Source organism: Anser cygnoides, chromosome 2 (assembly GCF_040182565.1).
Source record: "Anser cygnoides isolate HZ-2024a breed goose chromosome 2, Taihu_goose_T2T_genome, whole genome shotgun sequence".
Taxonomy (NCBI): domain Eukaryota; kingdom Metazoa; phylum Chordata; class Aves; order Anseriformes; family Anatidae; genus Anser; species Anser cygnoides.
Window position 1 is genome coordinate 59593500 of NC_089874.1, and position 14775 is coordinate 59608274.

The 14775-nt window shown below is 43.2% G+C and overlaps 1 protein-coding gene across 2 annotated transcripts in view; it reads left to right on the forward strand.

Annotated features, from left to right (window-relative positions):
* COA1 (cytochrome c oxidase assembly factor 1) overlaps window positions 1-14775 on the forward strand; it is a 52662-nt gene that overhangs the window by 7123 nt on the left and 30764 nt on the right. Inside the window, exon 1 of one of the 2 annotated variants that reach the window (XM_013192063.3) lies at window positions 9545-9618. The exons of the other annotated variant lie outside the window; for it this stretch is intronic. Coding sequence (XP_013047517.3) covers window positions 9560-9618 — 59 coding nt within the window. The 5' untranslated portion in view covers window positions 9545-9559. Of the gene's footprint in view, window positions 1-9544; window positions 9619-14775 lie in introns of those variants that run through there. 2 annotated transcript variants of the gene reach the window in all.

Here is a 14775-nt window from a genome sequence, read left to right on the forward strand (position 1 = left end):
GCTGGATACATGTCTTAGAAATTATGAGAGAAGCTAATCCTAAAATACAATCTTCACCTCACTGAAGTTGGTGAAAACATTTTCCATGTATTTGACTGGTGTCAGGATTTTTGCTAGGTACTTACTCTTTTACTTTACAGGAATTAATAATGCACACTCTGAAAAGTGTTTCAGCACTCTTTCTCCTCAGTTCTTCCTGTTCCTCAGTGATAAACTGAGTCTTAAAACACTTTCCTAAACCTTCCTCATATCCATGTCCCTTTTTAAATGAGAAACTCAGTAGATATCCCTCCAGCATTCTGCTTGAGCAACACCATTGGCATCACTTTCACACTGTTAGTCATAATACACACTGGTATGATGTCTTCAATGAGAATTTCAAAGCACTTAGTAAATATTAATTAAGTATTGCGTCTCTGTGAGGTACGTAAGTAATTAATTTTATAAGCCAACGCCATATAAAGGAGAGAGAAGGGTGGATTCTCACATTAGTGCATAGCCTCTTATTCGTTTACAGTTATTTTCTTCACGGGTGTCTAGACTTGAAATAAGTTCCCAATGCAGGTTTTGTAATGGCCCCAGCAACAGGAATATTTGTGAAGCTGAACTGCAAGACACCTCTCACATTTCCATTATGTGAAAGCATGTCACTTCAACTTTGTAGTAAGATGGAGTTACGGTAAATCAAGGCACTAGAGAAGACAGGTGAAGAATTTAAGACTTGAGCTTCAGCCCTGCCTTCAGTTCTTAATGACAGATGTTCCTAAACTTCTGTTGCCCCATGTTTGTTTTTCTACAGGTAGAGAAGAACTTTCTGGATGTTGCAGGCTTCTTTTTCCCGTACACATTTACTATTTCTGCCTGGAAATCAAATTTAGGTAGATTTTGAGGACTTCATTAAAAATTCTGGGCTTTCTGGATGTCTGGTAGGTGTAAGGAGCAGACATTTCTGAACTAGTTGCTGCATGCCTAGAAACCGTGGACATAAGGACTGTGAGCATGCTCTGCAGTCACAGAACATGAAGCAGCCTAGTGAGAACAGCTGTCTGTGTGCTGTGCTCTCTTGCCGTGCATAGTAAGTACGAAACTCTTCAGAAACAGCAGACTTGCTGTAAACATGTTGTGTAGCTACTAGGACTGTGCAGTCTGCCCCATACTTTCAGAAGGGAACTATGCAGTTATTTGCATATAGATTATACATCCACTTGTTTCTGGATGTGCTGCAGCTGCTGCATATGCACTTGCTTTTTGCTGCCCATGAAATCTTCTGTAGGCACAGGGGATTCCTACCCCTAACGCTTGCCTCCTTTTATCCACACTCCTCCAAAGCAACATTGATCAGGACTCATTCCACTTCTTCCTTTGATTTCCCTTTTCCCTTTAATGACAAGTACTTGCAGTAATGTAATACTTCCATGAGACACCCTGAGACAATTTCAGTTTGCTGCTGCCAAAAGAGAGAGGTGGCAATCCTCAGTCCCCATGGTCTTGGTCATCCTGTTGCTCACATTGTGTAGGTTCTGGTGTGTGCTGGGTCTCTCCATTAGCCCCTTTGACATATTAGCCTGGAAGAAAAATAGCAGAAAGGTGGATAGTTTTCTCTGGAATAGTGAGGTAAATCAGCAAGCTAAATGACAAGCGTGAGTTAAAGGACCAGAGGAGTACCAAAGCTTCTTCAAGTGCAGCCAGGAGGCTGGGAAAAAGACTGAGAGAGACTGGTTCTTGCACTTGTGCAACAGTGACATGTTAGATCAGCTTAACTGCCTATGAAGCAGTATTTTGACTTCATTCTTCTACAGAACAGAGTCGATACTGTGCCTCTTTTTCTCTTGCCCTTGTCACTTAAAGATTTGTCATTCAATTCGGGGAAGCGTCATTCAAATTAGTGGGTGGATTCACAGTTTTCATGGCACCACAGCTTAAGAATCATTTTTGGAAGGGTTATCAGGAATATTCTATGTCATGGTCTTACAGGAAATTGCATATCTTGTGAAAACTGTTTTGAAATTAAACAGAATTTTGAGAAGCTTATGATGGCTGCTACAGAGAGCGTCAAGTCCATGATATCTTCTTCCCAACGCTCTAGAAAATGTATAAATAGGGGGAAAAACAGTTCTTTTTCAACTACATAACATCAAGCCAGATTTGAGGTGGAAGATCAGAAAATAAAATGTGATGAAATTCTGATTATTCCTTTGGTATTGTCTGAGAAATGATAGAAGACTTCAGCACATTAATAAAGCAGTTTAGACATCCGTCTGCCACAGTGCTGGAGCACAGAAGATCAAAAGAACATTCTCATCTGCTTGACACACACACTCAGTGTTCATTCATTAATGGCATACTTTTAGCGTAGGTTATAACTGTACACATCATACAACAAAGCAGTGCCACGAAGTTTCCCTGTCCATAGGGAACAGAGAGAGCAGAAAAAAAAGAAAAAAAAAAAAAAACAAAAAAAAAAGTCTGATTGATTAAAGCATTCTCAGCATCTGAGAACATCATTAACTGACATGGTTTGCTGTGAACTTTGAAAGGCTGGGAAGAATAACTGCACTCCACCATCTTTGTTTGACTGTATTGTTCAGTATGAATACCCCACTGATAAAGTAATTCTTGATAAAACACGTTCTAGTTTTCAGAAGTCATACAATCAAAGCATACACAGTGGGTGGGTGTTGAAGTATCAGTGTTCTGTAAAATAAGCTCGAATTAGCAGTTTCGGCCACCCATCTGTTTTGGTGAAGGTCTAAGTATATGTATTTTAAACCAAATACGACCCATTTTAGGTTCTGAAGAGAAAAGAGAGACAATCCTTTCCTAAAAGAACAAAGAGCCAAAACACATTGTGCTTGCCCAGATCCTCACTCCATAGCAGAAAGCATTTGCTTATTCTTTTTGTATTTATAGAAAATACATTTCCTCACCTCCAGTTTAGGCAAATCTCAGTTGTAATGAGGCTAACTGGGCAGAGTCCAGATCAAATTCACTGCTGGCATTGTGGCGTTGACTTAGTGGATGGGCACCTGAAATTAATCTGGCCCTTTCTTCCTGTGAAAGCGAAAGTGTGTTAGCCAGTTGTTTCCAAAGCATGCAGAGTAATATGCCTTTGGATTGTACACAGCTAATCCTCTTTATACTTTGCTGACTGCAACCTACTTAGTCTTACATGAAATGTGTTCTCCGACTTTTTGTGAGCCTGATCCAAAATCTGTTGAAGTCAGTGGAAAGAGACCAGATTTTTTCCAGTAGTTTTGGAGCAGACTCTATATGAACAGCTGGTCTGCTACTGAGTCTTCTAGTTGAAAGACGAAGAAAATAAGCAGTACCAAACCACACTGGACTCAGCGCTGTATTAAAGATATAAATGAAAGTAATGTGAAACTCGTAAAACCAGACTGGACACAACACTCAAACATGCTGCAGAGAGCAGTCTAGTGCTAGCAGGGGAATAAGTCAGATACTTAATTTCTTTTCCATAGCTTTTACTTTTCCACATATTCTGTAATGTAACAGAACTTTTTTTTTCTTTTTTTTCTTTTTTTCCCCCTTAGGCACATAGTTGCCAGACAGCAGCACTGGAATGAGAACATATGTAGTGTTTGCTTTTATCTTACTTTACAAAAAAGAAGTATGAATACCTTGTGTTATTCCAAGTATAAAATTACAGGTGTCAAATCATTTGGTGTTTTAAGTGCTGTGCCAGAAAAGTAATCCAGTAAAAATAGGTATGTCCTGTCAAAACTGAGCAGTTAGTATTGTTATTACAGTTCCTTACTTGCATGGCTCCAGCAGTGTAAGATTGTACAAGACAAGTGTAAGACCAGCAATAAACTTGCCTGGAATCGCCCGGAACATAGAAAGTCAGGGGGATGGAAACCAGATGAAACTAAAGGTCCAGTGTAAGAATCTGCCTGGTCTGCTTTACAGTGGTTTGAACTATAAATGCCATTAAGCAAAAAGTATTCAGCGTCTTAGGGAGTGATTCTTACCCAGAGACCACAGAGACTTAAAGCGAAGAGCGATTTGTGCTTGGTTCTGTATAAGTACATGGTCAACCCTCTGTCATAAGAAGCGTACCATTTGAAGAGGAGAAAAACACTTATCTGGAAAGGGGAAATATTTTTTTCATCTTCGTGTTACAAGTGAGGGTGCAAAACAGAGATTAAAATGGTTTGACAGTGTTAGACTGTGGCTGCGCTGGCTGTGGCAGGGAAGCCCTTGGTACTCTCAGATACTTAAAAAAGTGAGGACATCCTTAAAGAGCTGAGTAAGCCTTCAGGAAGAAGCTTGCTGTGGACTTGAACCAAGGCAGGAGGTACCAAAACAGGACACAGCACAGCACAACACAGGTTTTGCTATGTGAATTTCTCCTCAGTAGAGCATGAAGAACCACACGCTACATGCAGCTGCCGGAAATCAAGTTAATACTTTTGTTGTCTGCTCCACAAAGGCTGGGTCTGAAGAAAATCTATTTAGTAGATTATTTCCCTGAAGGGGGCAGAAGAACCACAACATTTAACACTTTTTCCTGGCCCCTGGAGCTGCAAGGAAGCCTGGACAGAGACAGCCTGGTTTGCTAAAACGGGGACACACTGCTTCTGTCAGTATAGATGTTAAGAAGCTTATTAAAGGACACAGCAGCTGACAAGTGAATCTTTAATCCCTGCCAAATCCCCTAAGTTTATGATCAGTTTAAAGCAGTTCACATAAAAAAGAAACTTTTACTCATCATTTCATGTGCGTTTGCAGATCAGATGTAGTTACTTTCATGGTGTTAATCAGAATTCATTTTACTTGTAATTTTCAGAGTGAATTTTGACTGTCTTAAAAAACACTCCCCAAAACCCTGCTCCCCAAAACCCTGCTCTCTTTCCCTGTTTCTTAAGAAACACAGGAATCATGTTCGTTGTCCACACTGGTATTTTAAGTGGTACATGGAGTGTGGCAGGTGACATAGCACACAGCTGAACAGCAGGCCAAATCCTAATGCTGTAGGCTGCCTTACTGTTAAAATATCAGAAACTACAGGGGCACTAAAGCTTGCACGTCCTGACTGAGATACGAGTACAGGTTAACCATCACGTGTTGATTTACTGAAAAACTTTTAATGTACTTGCTCATTTTCTCTTTGCAAACCACATGATCACGCTGAGTCTAAGTATCTCATGCTGAAATGAGTAAGGCTTTTTGAGGTTCCTTTTTCATATAAGTCTCATTCCTATTACTTTGTGGAAAGACTCCACCAAAAAAATCAGGGCAGGCTATATAGGATAAATTGTGGGTTTTGGTGGTGGTTTTTTTTTTTCAATTCCTGAATAAAAGAACACTACAGTAAGTCCATCAGTCAGTGGATCAAAGGATGGAAGTAGTGTACCTCGGTATGCTGTAATGTGAGCTATTTGTTCAATAGTTAGCTCTAGTTTACCAACATGACTATTCATTCTAAAATAAGCACTCTGGCAGTGTTTGCTCCCAGGCAAATACTTGCTCTGCTGCAGTTCTTTCTCAGCTCAGCTGCCTCTGATCCCCTTTGCAAGTGCCAAAGTTGTTAGCCTTTGTAGTCATGAGAGTTAATTACCACTCATTTGGGTCCCTTTTCTGCATGGCCAAAACCTTTCATGTCCTTTACATGGGACAGAGTGGAAAGCCTAGCCCTCGTTCAGGCACTGTTCCTTATGCAATGTATGATTAATAGTTGCCAAGAAGCGCTCGGCTGCGTGGGCACCGGCAGGTTGCGGCTGTGCGGCTGCATGGGGAGTTAGGTAGGGGGGCGGGCAGAGCACGGAGCATCTGATGGTGGAAATCGGCGCCAGGGCCCACCAGGAGATGGGCCTGGATAGCCTGGGCCACCTGGGAGGTGGTCGCCAGAAGTGGCATTTGGGGACAGATGGGATGGGCCCGCTGGGCATGGGGGCTGAAGGTGTGGAGGCTGTAGCTACTAGGCCCCATATGGGGCAGTGAGGAAGAAGATGGCAGCTGGCTGGAGCCGCTCAGGTAGCTGCTCATCTCAGCTTGGCTCTTCGGTCTTGGGCTGGGCTCTCGTAGCTTTGGGAGTGGTTGTGGTAGCCATAAAGGAGCACAGATTGTTGTTTGGCTTTCATATCAGTCCAGGGAAACTAGATTTATCTGCCAGGCCGAAAGAGTTGTCCTCACCAAAGCGGATTTTCACCCACAGTGCTCTTTAGAGGTTGTGGCCTGCAATAGCAGGACGATTGGCAGAGACCACATAGTTCTACCATCTCTAATCTCTGGGGCTTTTTACTTGAAATATGCTTTTCCTTTTCAGCTAAATAAACCATAGCAAAAAGCCTTTCACTGTGTGCTGAAATATTCTCAAGTGCTCTTGTTTCCAAGGGTGACTTTACTGGGGGCAGCAATGCAGTCTCAGAACAGAGCTCTTAGGTGTCCCAGCTACAGATTTATTTCCCATGCCGCTGACAGCTTGATTTGTGAAAGAAAAAAGGACAAAATAGCAAAACAAAACTCAACCCACAGCCTGTGCAAGAGAGAAAAACACGGACTTGCTGTGCTGTAGAGGAAGTGTCAAATAGAAATAACATTTCAAAGGGGGAAAGCTTTTAGTCTTCACGTACATGATAAAAATCCTTTTACAAGAGTAAGTTGCGTAACTATAACTATTTTTAAGCTTTAGAAGTTTCCTGTTTAATACCTGTGGGATAAGTCTGTGCAGCTAGCTGGAGGCCAATTTTAACCTTGGACCATTGAAATCTGTTGACCTGTGGTTTGGTACAGAGCTAGCCATTGATTTGCATTTTGTTTTTTTTTTTAGCCTGCTTTGAAATAAGTGATATCTGGCAAACCTCTACCTACCCCCCAAAAATTTTAAATGTCACATGACTGACTGTGCTGGACCTGTTTTACTTATCTGCCTAGTTTTGCAAAGTAGCCAGATACTGAGAGGAAAATGTTGCTTAATTAAGCAGATGTCAGAAACCCACCATGATGCTTTTATACAAGTCTGATAGGTACTAAGAGGACAGTAAATGCATGTGTAACTCCAGAGCCATTTCATCTGGTTTGAGACTAAGCAGCAGTTGTGGAAAGAGAAGGCTGAACTGGGGTGTTCTGGTGTTGAACAAACAAGTTTATTTCTAAAACAACATCTCATGGCAATGCACCACAAGGCTCATGATTCATAAAGCCAGTCACGCACTGAAGGGAGCTGTGTCTTGATTTGTGGCTTATAAAAACAGGAGTTTGCTAATAAATGTGTTCTTCAGAATGACAGCCCAGCACATTCTTGAAAGTGGACTTCTTGGCTTTGTCTTGAACGGTAGCCACCTATGATTACTGCACAGTGCTTTTATGATAGATGAGACAGCTTCCTCCTGGCCACTTAGTTATGTCACCATTAAATGGCAAAAAAGAATCAGGGTGACCCAGCCTAAAAGGGGTAAAGCAAACAGCAGGGCCCTGCCATTGACAAAGCAAACTTGCTTTAAGCGCATTCTCTAGATAGTCTGAGTCATCGGTCTTCAAATATGTTTATTCTCTTCTTCCTTCTTCCCTCTTTCCCCAAGCTGTATTACAAAGCAGTGCTTTGACTGGAAGCTGGGGGTGTACTACAGAGAGGGGGGTCCCAGCTGTGCGTTCCTCTCCCTGTCATCTCCTCCTTCCTTAATGCTGGGAATTTGTTTTAAATCCAGTCTTGAGAGGAAAAAAATACTGCCTGGTTCTGAAATGGAATGAGTTGAACATACTTTTAAAATGACAAGCGTATTTCTGACAAGAGGATCTGAGGCCTGTAAGGACAGATCCTTGTGCCGCAATGTATTGGGTTTATGTGGCAAATAGTGAGCATCCACAGTACCCAAACTGAATATGGCCACCCAAATGGCTGTGTTTAAAGCTAAGTAGTACAAGTGAGCAGGTGTATTTTGGTAAGCATGAAGAAAGACACAGAGAAACTGATTTTCCAGACATACTAATCCTGGAGGCATTGCTTAGTTATTCACAGTGCACAACTTTTCCTAATGTCAGCCAAATACCCAGTTCTGGGGATGAACTTCTAGTGTCTGCTGAGGCCAGGAATATGCCTTTGCCAATTTAATTCCTTATTAGAACGTCAGAAATATTTTCTTAGCATGGCTGTATATGCATGTCTGTTTGTATATGTATGTGTGTGTGTTCCATTGTTAACAGTGAGCATTAACTGTATCCATCAGGGATGAAATAAATGGACTGTAAAATTTCCTTGCCATCTGCACAAACATCAGCCTGGTGTCAAAAAGAGTACTTAAGTTTATGAAAGCTAGACTGAGTGATGATGGTGAAAATTCTGCTACCTGGTATGCTCTCTTTCCAATGCAGGATTCCAGTTTTCTGCTGTATAAGAACTTCATTAGAAAAGCACATAGACTGAGCAAAACAAAGTTACTGCTTGACAAAATGCCTTGATGTTTTGTCCAAATTCAAAAGAGGATTTCTCATCCTTCCACGGAAGAGAGCTACTTGTGAGCATAGTCAGAGGATGCAGTGAGCCCAGTCTGAGCAGCAGCAGCTCCGCAGCTAGTTTGCTCGTTGACAAGAACCACAGGGCAACAGCAGCACCAGGGGCAGCATTAAGGTGGCAAATCCGTAGATGAAAGAATACAAATTTGATTACAGTATTTGTTATGCTGTTAGTCAAAGCTCGTCCAGTTGCATTTCTGTTGAGCAACATCCAGAGCCTGCTGGAGGCAGCGGGAGTTTTGCCATCAGCTTCCCTGGGGGGTAGAATTTTGCTCACTGTTTAAATTAGCTGTATCTTCACAGGAGCATATGGGAGCAAACGCAAAGGTTTTGAATTGAAGGAGCCAGTAAGCGGCCTTATGCATTTACTTTGTTACCCAGGTAAAAGCTGAGACAGAAAAACCCATCTGCTAGACCTTCAACACATCTCTGTAAAACCCATGCTGGAGTGAGAGCATTCTTTTCTATTTTATTTATGGCTCTGGCTGTCTGAATGAGTGCATCTGGAGCTCAGATGCCTTATGCCCTTATTGTAAATTAGTTAACTTGAAAAACTGCACATGCTGTCAGAACTTTGCTGTAGAAATGCCAGGCTCCGTAGTTGAGGTGCTTTTGTGTGTACGTATGTTTTTTATGTGAAAAGGCTGTTAACTTCATGCATAAACACTGCTCTCTGTCTCTTTTCCCTCCCTCTTTTGTTGCAGACTGTGGACTAGCATTGAATACTCAGGGAAAGCTCCCCAGAGAGATTAGGGACATGGACAGATTTTAAACAGGGCCTTAATGCATGGACACGAAAGGACAAACGTTCTAGAGGGAATACTAATGCAAATGCCCTGGTTTGGGGTCAAAATACATTAAACAGCTGCTTGCATGCTAAAGATGCTTTTAAAATCAATACAGATGGGAAATTATAAAATGTGTATGTACAGATCTTGCTACTTCCTCAGCGTTGTAGCCTAAGAGAGTGAAAGGACTTCACTGACCCCCTTTGTTATAAAGCATACAACAATGTCAAGTATCGGTGCTAGAGAGCAGGGCACCTATTTATTAAATCCTTTTGCAGGGATCAAAATTCCAGATCATGCTGAAGCCTATTTTCAGGGAGGAGTTGTCAGCGTCCTTCCCGGAGAGCTGTGGGAGGTAAGACCTAGCAGCTGTAGGCATTAGATTTTGATGAGAGTAAACTGCTATTATCATCAATTGCTTAGATGATGCAGTTCTAGAAAATAACTTATTGCTATTTTCAATAAATCTACATTTTAAAAAATCCAGTGAAGTTATTACATAAAAAAGCAGTAACTACATATTTCTGGGCTAGCTACTCAGCAACTAAGCTGAAATGGAGAAACAGAAGTGGAGTCTGACTATAAAAACTGACAGCCTAGATGGGTCACCATCTGAGAGTGAGTTATATAACCCTAACACGGCAATATCACAGCCACGGTGTGGCTTTAATACCACCGCACAGTTGGTATTTATCATTGAACCATGTGTGTATTAAAGGAAGGCTTGACAGATTTAAAATAAATGTAATGAAAAAATAATTCAAGTAGCTAACATTCCCTCCAGCTGCTGAAATAAATATATTACTCCACCACTGCTGTACCCTTTCCTTATGGGACCTTAGCCTGACTCCACATCACTGCTGTGCTGTGGTCTCTGACATGAAAATAATTATCATTTGCAGTATAGAAGAGCAGCAGCTTCCTTATAAATACTTACATCATTTAAGTTCCCGGTGTAAACCACATGGCATTACCTGGGCATTTTGTCAGGCATATTGCCTGTATCACCAGTGTCCCATGTTACAATAATCCCTAAAAAAGCTGCCACTAAGTTGAGACACGTTGTTTTAGGTGCTGCATGTTTGTGACTGCTGCAAGCATTTGTCAGCTTCAAACTCCACAGAATCCACATTTTTTTACACTCCAGCTTAGTTTGGGGCAAAAGGACAAGTCTTCAGGAGCCCTGCAGTGCTGCTGGCCATAGCCTGTAACTTTTCATTGCTACCTTCCTTCTGCATCATCCCCATGTCTCTTCCTTTTGGCTCCTTTTTGCTTTCTACCAATTCAGACATTTCTTTCCAACTTCAACTCTTCCTGGTCTGCCACTCCTAATTGTGGTCTTTAAAGCATTCCTTGGAGACATCTCCTCTGCACCCTGAAAGTTGTTGCTGGCGGGTTTTGAGGACGTGCTCGGTGTATGCATCCTGTCGCATCCTGTTTGCCACTTAGATGACAGTCCTCAGGTCCCACTCTGCAGCTCTAAGACACAGGCAGAGCTGCAGCTGCTGTTCACTGGAGATGTAATTTTGGATTCCTTCAGAAATGAGATGGCCTCCCTAACCTTAGTCTTGCTCTCAGTAATGCCTGTGGTATAACCACACTCAACAGTTTGTGGTTTGGATTTCCAAGAGAGCAATTCCTATTGAGAACACGACTGCCATCGACACAAATGGCAAGGCTGCAAGATGTCTGCATTCAAACATGGCCATTAAGTTTAGTCAGACAGCAAGACCAGTCAGATCCCTCTCTGCAGGCCAGTACTTACTGAAATTAATATTTGTGAACCCCTGAGACGGTTCCACTGGTGTCAGCGAGGGCCCTTGCGTGCTCCCGCTCATCCTCCCTACCATAAAACCCACAGATTTCTCTTAAGCTGAGTGTCACAGTCTCTTCTCTCCTTTTTCCATGCTTGGTTGTTTTGCAGAGATATTTGGAGAAGAGGAAATGCCAAGGGTGGGGAGCATTTTGCCTTGCTACTTGTACGTATTTTTCAATAGAAGGACATAGGCCGGATGGCTGGGCACTTTCTTAAATTCTGCCTGCAGCCGGTGCTTGCTGCGGCTGCCCTGGTCACAGCTCTCCCCCTGAGTCCCAGCTCTTTGTTACTTACATACGGATGTAAAAGGGGTGCAGGGGGAGTGAAATTAAGACAACTTCCTTACATTATTGCCTCCATCGGGAGGGGAGGAATAACGCCCGCACATGTCTCCAGCAGGTGGCAGCGGCAGCCCTCACACCGCAAGCAAGGCGGGAGCTCAGCTTTCCCCTTCAGCCTGAGGGGAAAAAACCGTGCCCTCGTTGTCTGTCCAGCCCTCTGACCCCACGGGTAACTGGTCAGGAGATGGGTGATAGCTACAGATGTGATAGGATCTCGTGGCACGAACTGGGGGGACCAAATGCTTTAAGCAGTGGTGTCTCTGCAACCTCATTGCAAAATTAGTCCTGCCATTAAAGTGGAGAAAAACCTGTCTGAAGATACACCTCTCCTACGAAGACAGGCTGAGGGACCTGGGGTTGTTCAGCCTGGAGAAGAGAAAGCTCTGGGGAGAACTTATAGCCACCTTCCGATACCTAAAGGGGGCCTACAGGAAGGCCGGATATGGACTCTCTCAGGGAGTGTAGTGATAAAACAGGAAGTAATGGCTTTAAACTAAAAGGGGAGATTTAGATTAGCTATTTGGAAGAAACTCTTAGTGGGTGGTGAGGCCCTGGAACAGGTTGCCCAGAGAAGCTGTGGATGCCCCATCCCTGGAGGTGTTCAAGGCCAGGCTGGGTGGGGCCTTGGGCAACCTGGTCTGGTGGGAGGTGTCCCTGACCAAGGCAGGAGGGGTGGAATTAAATGATCTTTAAGGCCCTTCCGACCCAAGCCATTTTGATTCTATGGTTCTGGGAAAGTGCCTGCTGGGGTGGCTGCAAGACCCCTTGGTGCTGAAGAGCACTCAGCTCCATGCCCCCGGGCAGTGAAAACATTTTACTGCAAACAGAAGTACATAAAATTTTCAAGTACATTTGAGAAGCCAGACAAGTTAAACTTTTCTGCAAGAGAGCTTTTACATTTCCTTTCTTGAGATGGAAGATAGCTTTCTTAATTTAGGCAATGATTTTCCAACCTCAGTAACCACAGACCCATGCAGTTTTTTTGGGATACCCTGCCTTCCATGTTGTCCCATCTTTCCCCATTTTCCTTTCCTAGTGTGATTGCTGTTGTTTACAAAAAAACTCTTTCTTCCTCTTTTCTTCATGCTGTCTCACCTCAGCAGGAGCCAAGTGTGGGCTCCTGTGCCTGCCATGCAGAGCCAGATGCTGCCATGGGAAGGGGGAGGCAGGCGACCAGGCCAGCTGCCGCCTGGCAGAGGGAGCTGGCTGCTGCGCTGCTGCTGCTCCTCGGCCTCCAGCCGCTGCCCTCTGCTCCCTCCGTGGCAGCCGTTCAATCGTGAACACTGGCAAACAGGAGGAGATCTACCTGAGGGAGAGCAGCAGGCTGCCTGCTGGTCAAGTTGATCATTTTAGTAAAAAAAAAGAAAAAGGAAGGAAGGAAGAAAGGAAGAGAAAGGAAGAGAAAAGGAAGGAAGGAAGGAAGGAAGGAAGGAAGGAATCAAGGAAGGAAGAAATCAAGGAGGGAAGGAAGGAAGGAAGAAAACACCAAAAATAACCCGTGAAGTTCCAAGCTCTCTTGTGTGTTGGTTCTTAGGCACTATTAATTTGCATGCAGTGGTATGAAATTGAAAAATGGTCTGGAATAAACTCCTGATATCAGGGCACATTATGTTTACTGTGTGCCTTCAATTTAACAATGTGCTGAAAGGACCATTGTTCTTTCTAGATATACACCATGTGGCTAAAAGTAACTGCTTTTCAAATGCAAATAATTAAGTCCATTTAAATTTTTAAAAAGTTTTACCACTAAGGAAGAAATGCGTGTGTTGCAAGTAAGGAGTAGAGGAGAAATCATTCAGAGTTGTGCAGTTGAGTTTGTGCTGTAGCAGTCTGCCCTTTCCCACGTGCTTGTCTCCTGTTGATAACGCTTGGTGTTATGCATATGCAGGAAGGCAGAACATGCAACTGGACAAGAGAGCTGTGTACGTAGAGGAGAATTTTGACCTTGCTGCAACCTCAGATGTTGCTGTTCCGTCTTGTTTCTGCCCATGTATCCTTTGTTTCTTACATAGTCCCTTTTCTAAACAATATCAGAGGCTGGTCTGGGGTCTGGGCCTCTCTTTTTTTTTTTTTTTTTTGGTCCTGTTTTTGGTTTATACCACTTCTGATAGATTCTTTATCACCTGCTCCCTACAAGGCAAACTGCAAGGCTGCTTCCCTTCTGTAGCAGCTGTGCTGGAGAACTGCTGATGAGGAACAAAATGGGAGCTACTGAGCAATCATGGGGAGACTGGCTATTAAAAAAAAAAAAAAAAAAGCTAATTAGAGCATAGAGGAAGAGGCAACACTTTGTGCAAAAACACCAGAAGGTAGGCCCTCCAAATCCCATACGCTCCCTGTAAATAGCTATAATTAACCCGATAGTATTCACTTTATCAATTAAAATTTAATTAATATTTTCTGTCCTTGACAATCATATTAAAGGCAGTCAGGAAAACATAGTGGCAGCTGGGTTTCTGCAGAGAGCAGTTGCTGTCAAGAAGAGCTACAACAACAGAGGCACAGGAGACTCCTCTCCCTCTCTCAGTTGTACCTGTGATAGAACTAAAACTGGTCACCGAATTGCTGGCAAAGGAGGGGAGGATGGCAGACTGCGAGCCCTGGTCTTCTCCTGCAGTGACAGGCAGCGTTACACTTCCAGGCATCACCCTACAAATGCAGCACCCACCTGGGTGAGAGAGAGGAGTAGTGAGAAAATGAATGTTGTTGTTACTTATTTGACCTTACCACCCATTGATGGCTGCTGTACAGCACTTTGTTCTACCTAGTTTTTGATGTTCTGCTTGGTGCTTTGCCTTAGTGGAGCGAGCTCAGCAGAGATACCCCTCCTGAACTCCATGGGCCCTATCAAAGTAGTAAGGTTATTGCTTAAAATGGTGTGTCCGTACTAGCAGCTTGGCACACTCCTGTTTTGCTCAAGGGACAGGTTTCCTGGCCACTCATACTGCCTGTGGCAATTAGTGTTTGAGCTCTCTTCTGGAACAAATCAGTTGGTATCCCAAGGGGAAACCTGAATGTAGTCAGCCGTGTAGTTCACTCCAGGGTTTGCTCCAGACAGACAGGATAAATGTGGAAGACACCAAATATATTTCCTTCCAACCAGAACAGTGTTTCAACATAATTCCATGTTAGGCTGTAGCATTATTTGTCCTCTCCCCCCATCCTTTTCCTAGAACACACAACAATTTTCTTCTGGCTTGGTACTGTTTTTAACCCAGTGCTGCTCTGCTGGCCTGCTGTATAAAGCTGTTATTATTCTGCATGCCTTGAACTGAAAAAATACCACCAAACCCATTCACAGAAAATAATGAGTGTTAGCCACAGGGTCGTAAGAGAGGACCTGAGCTGAGCACCA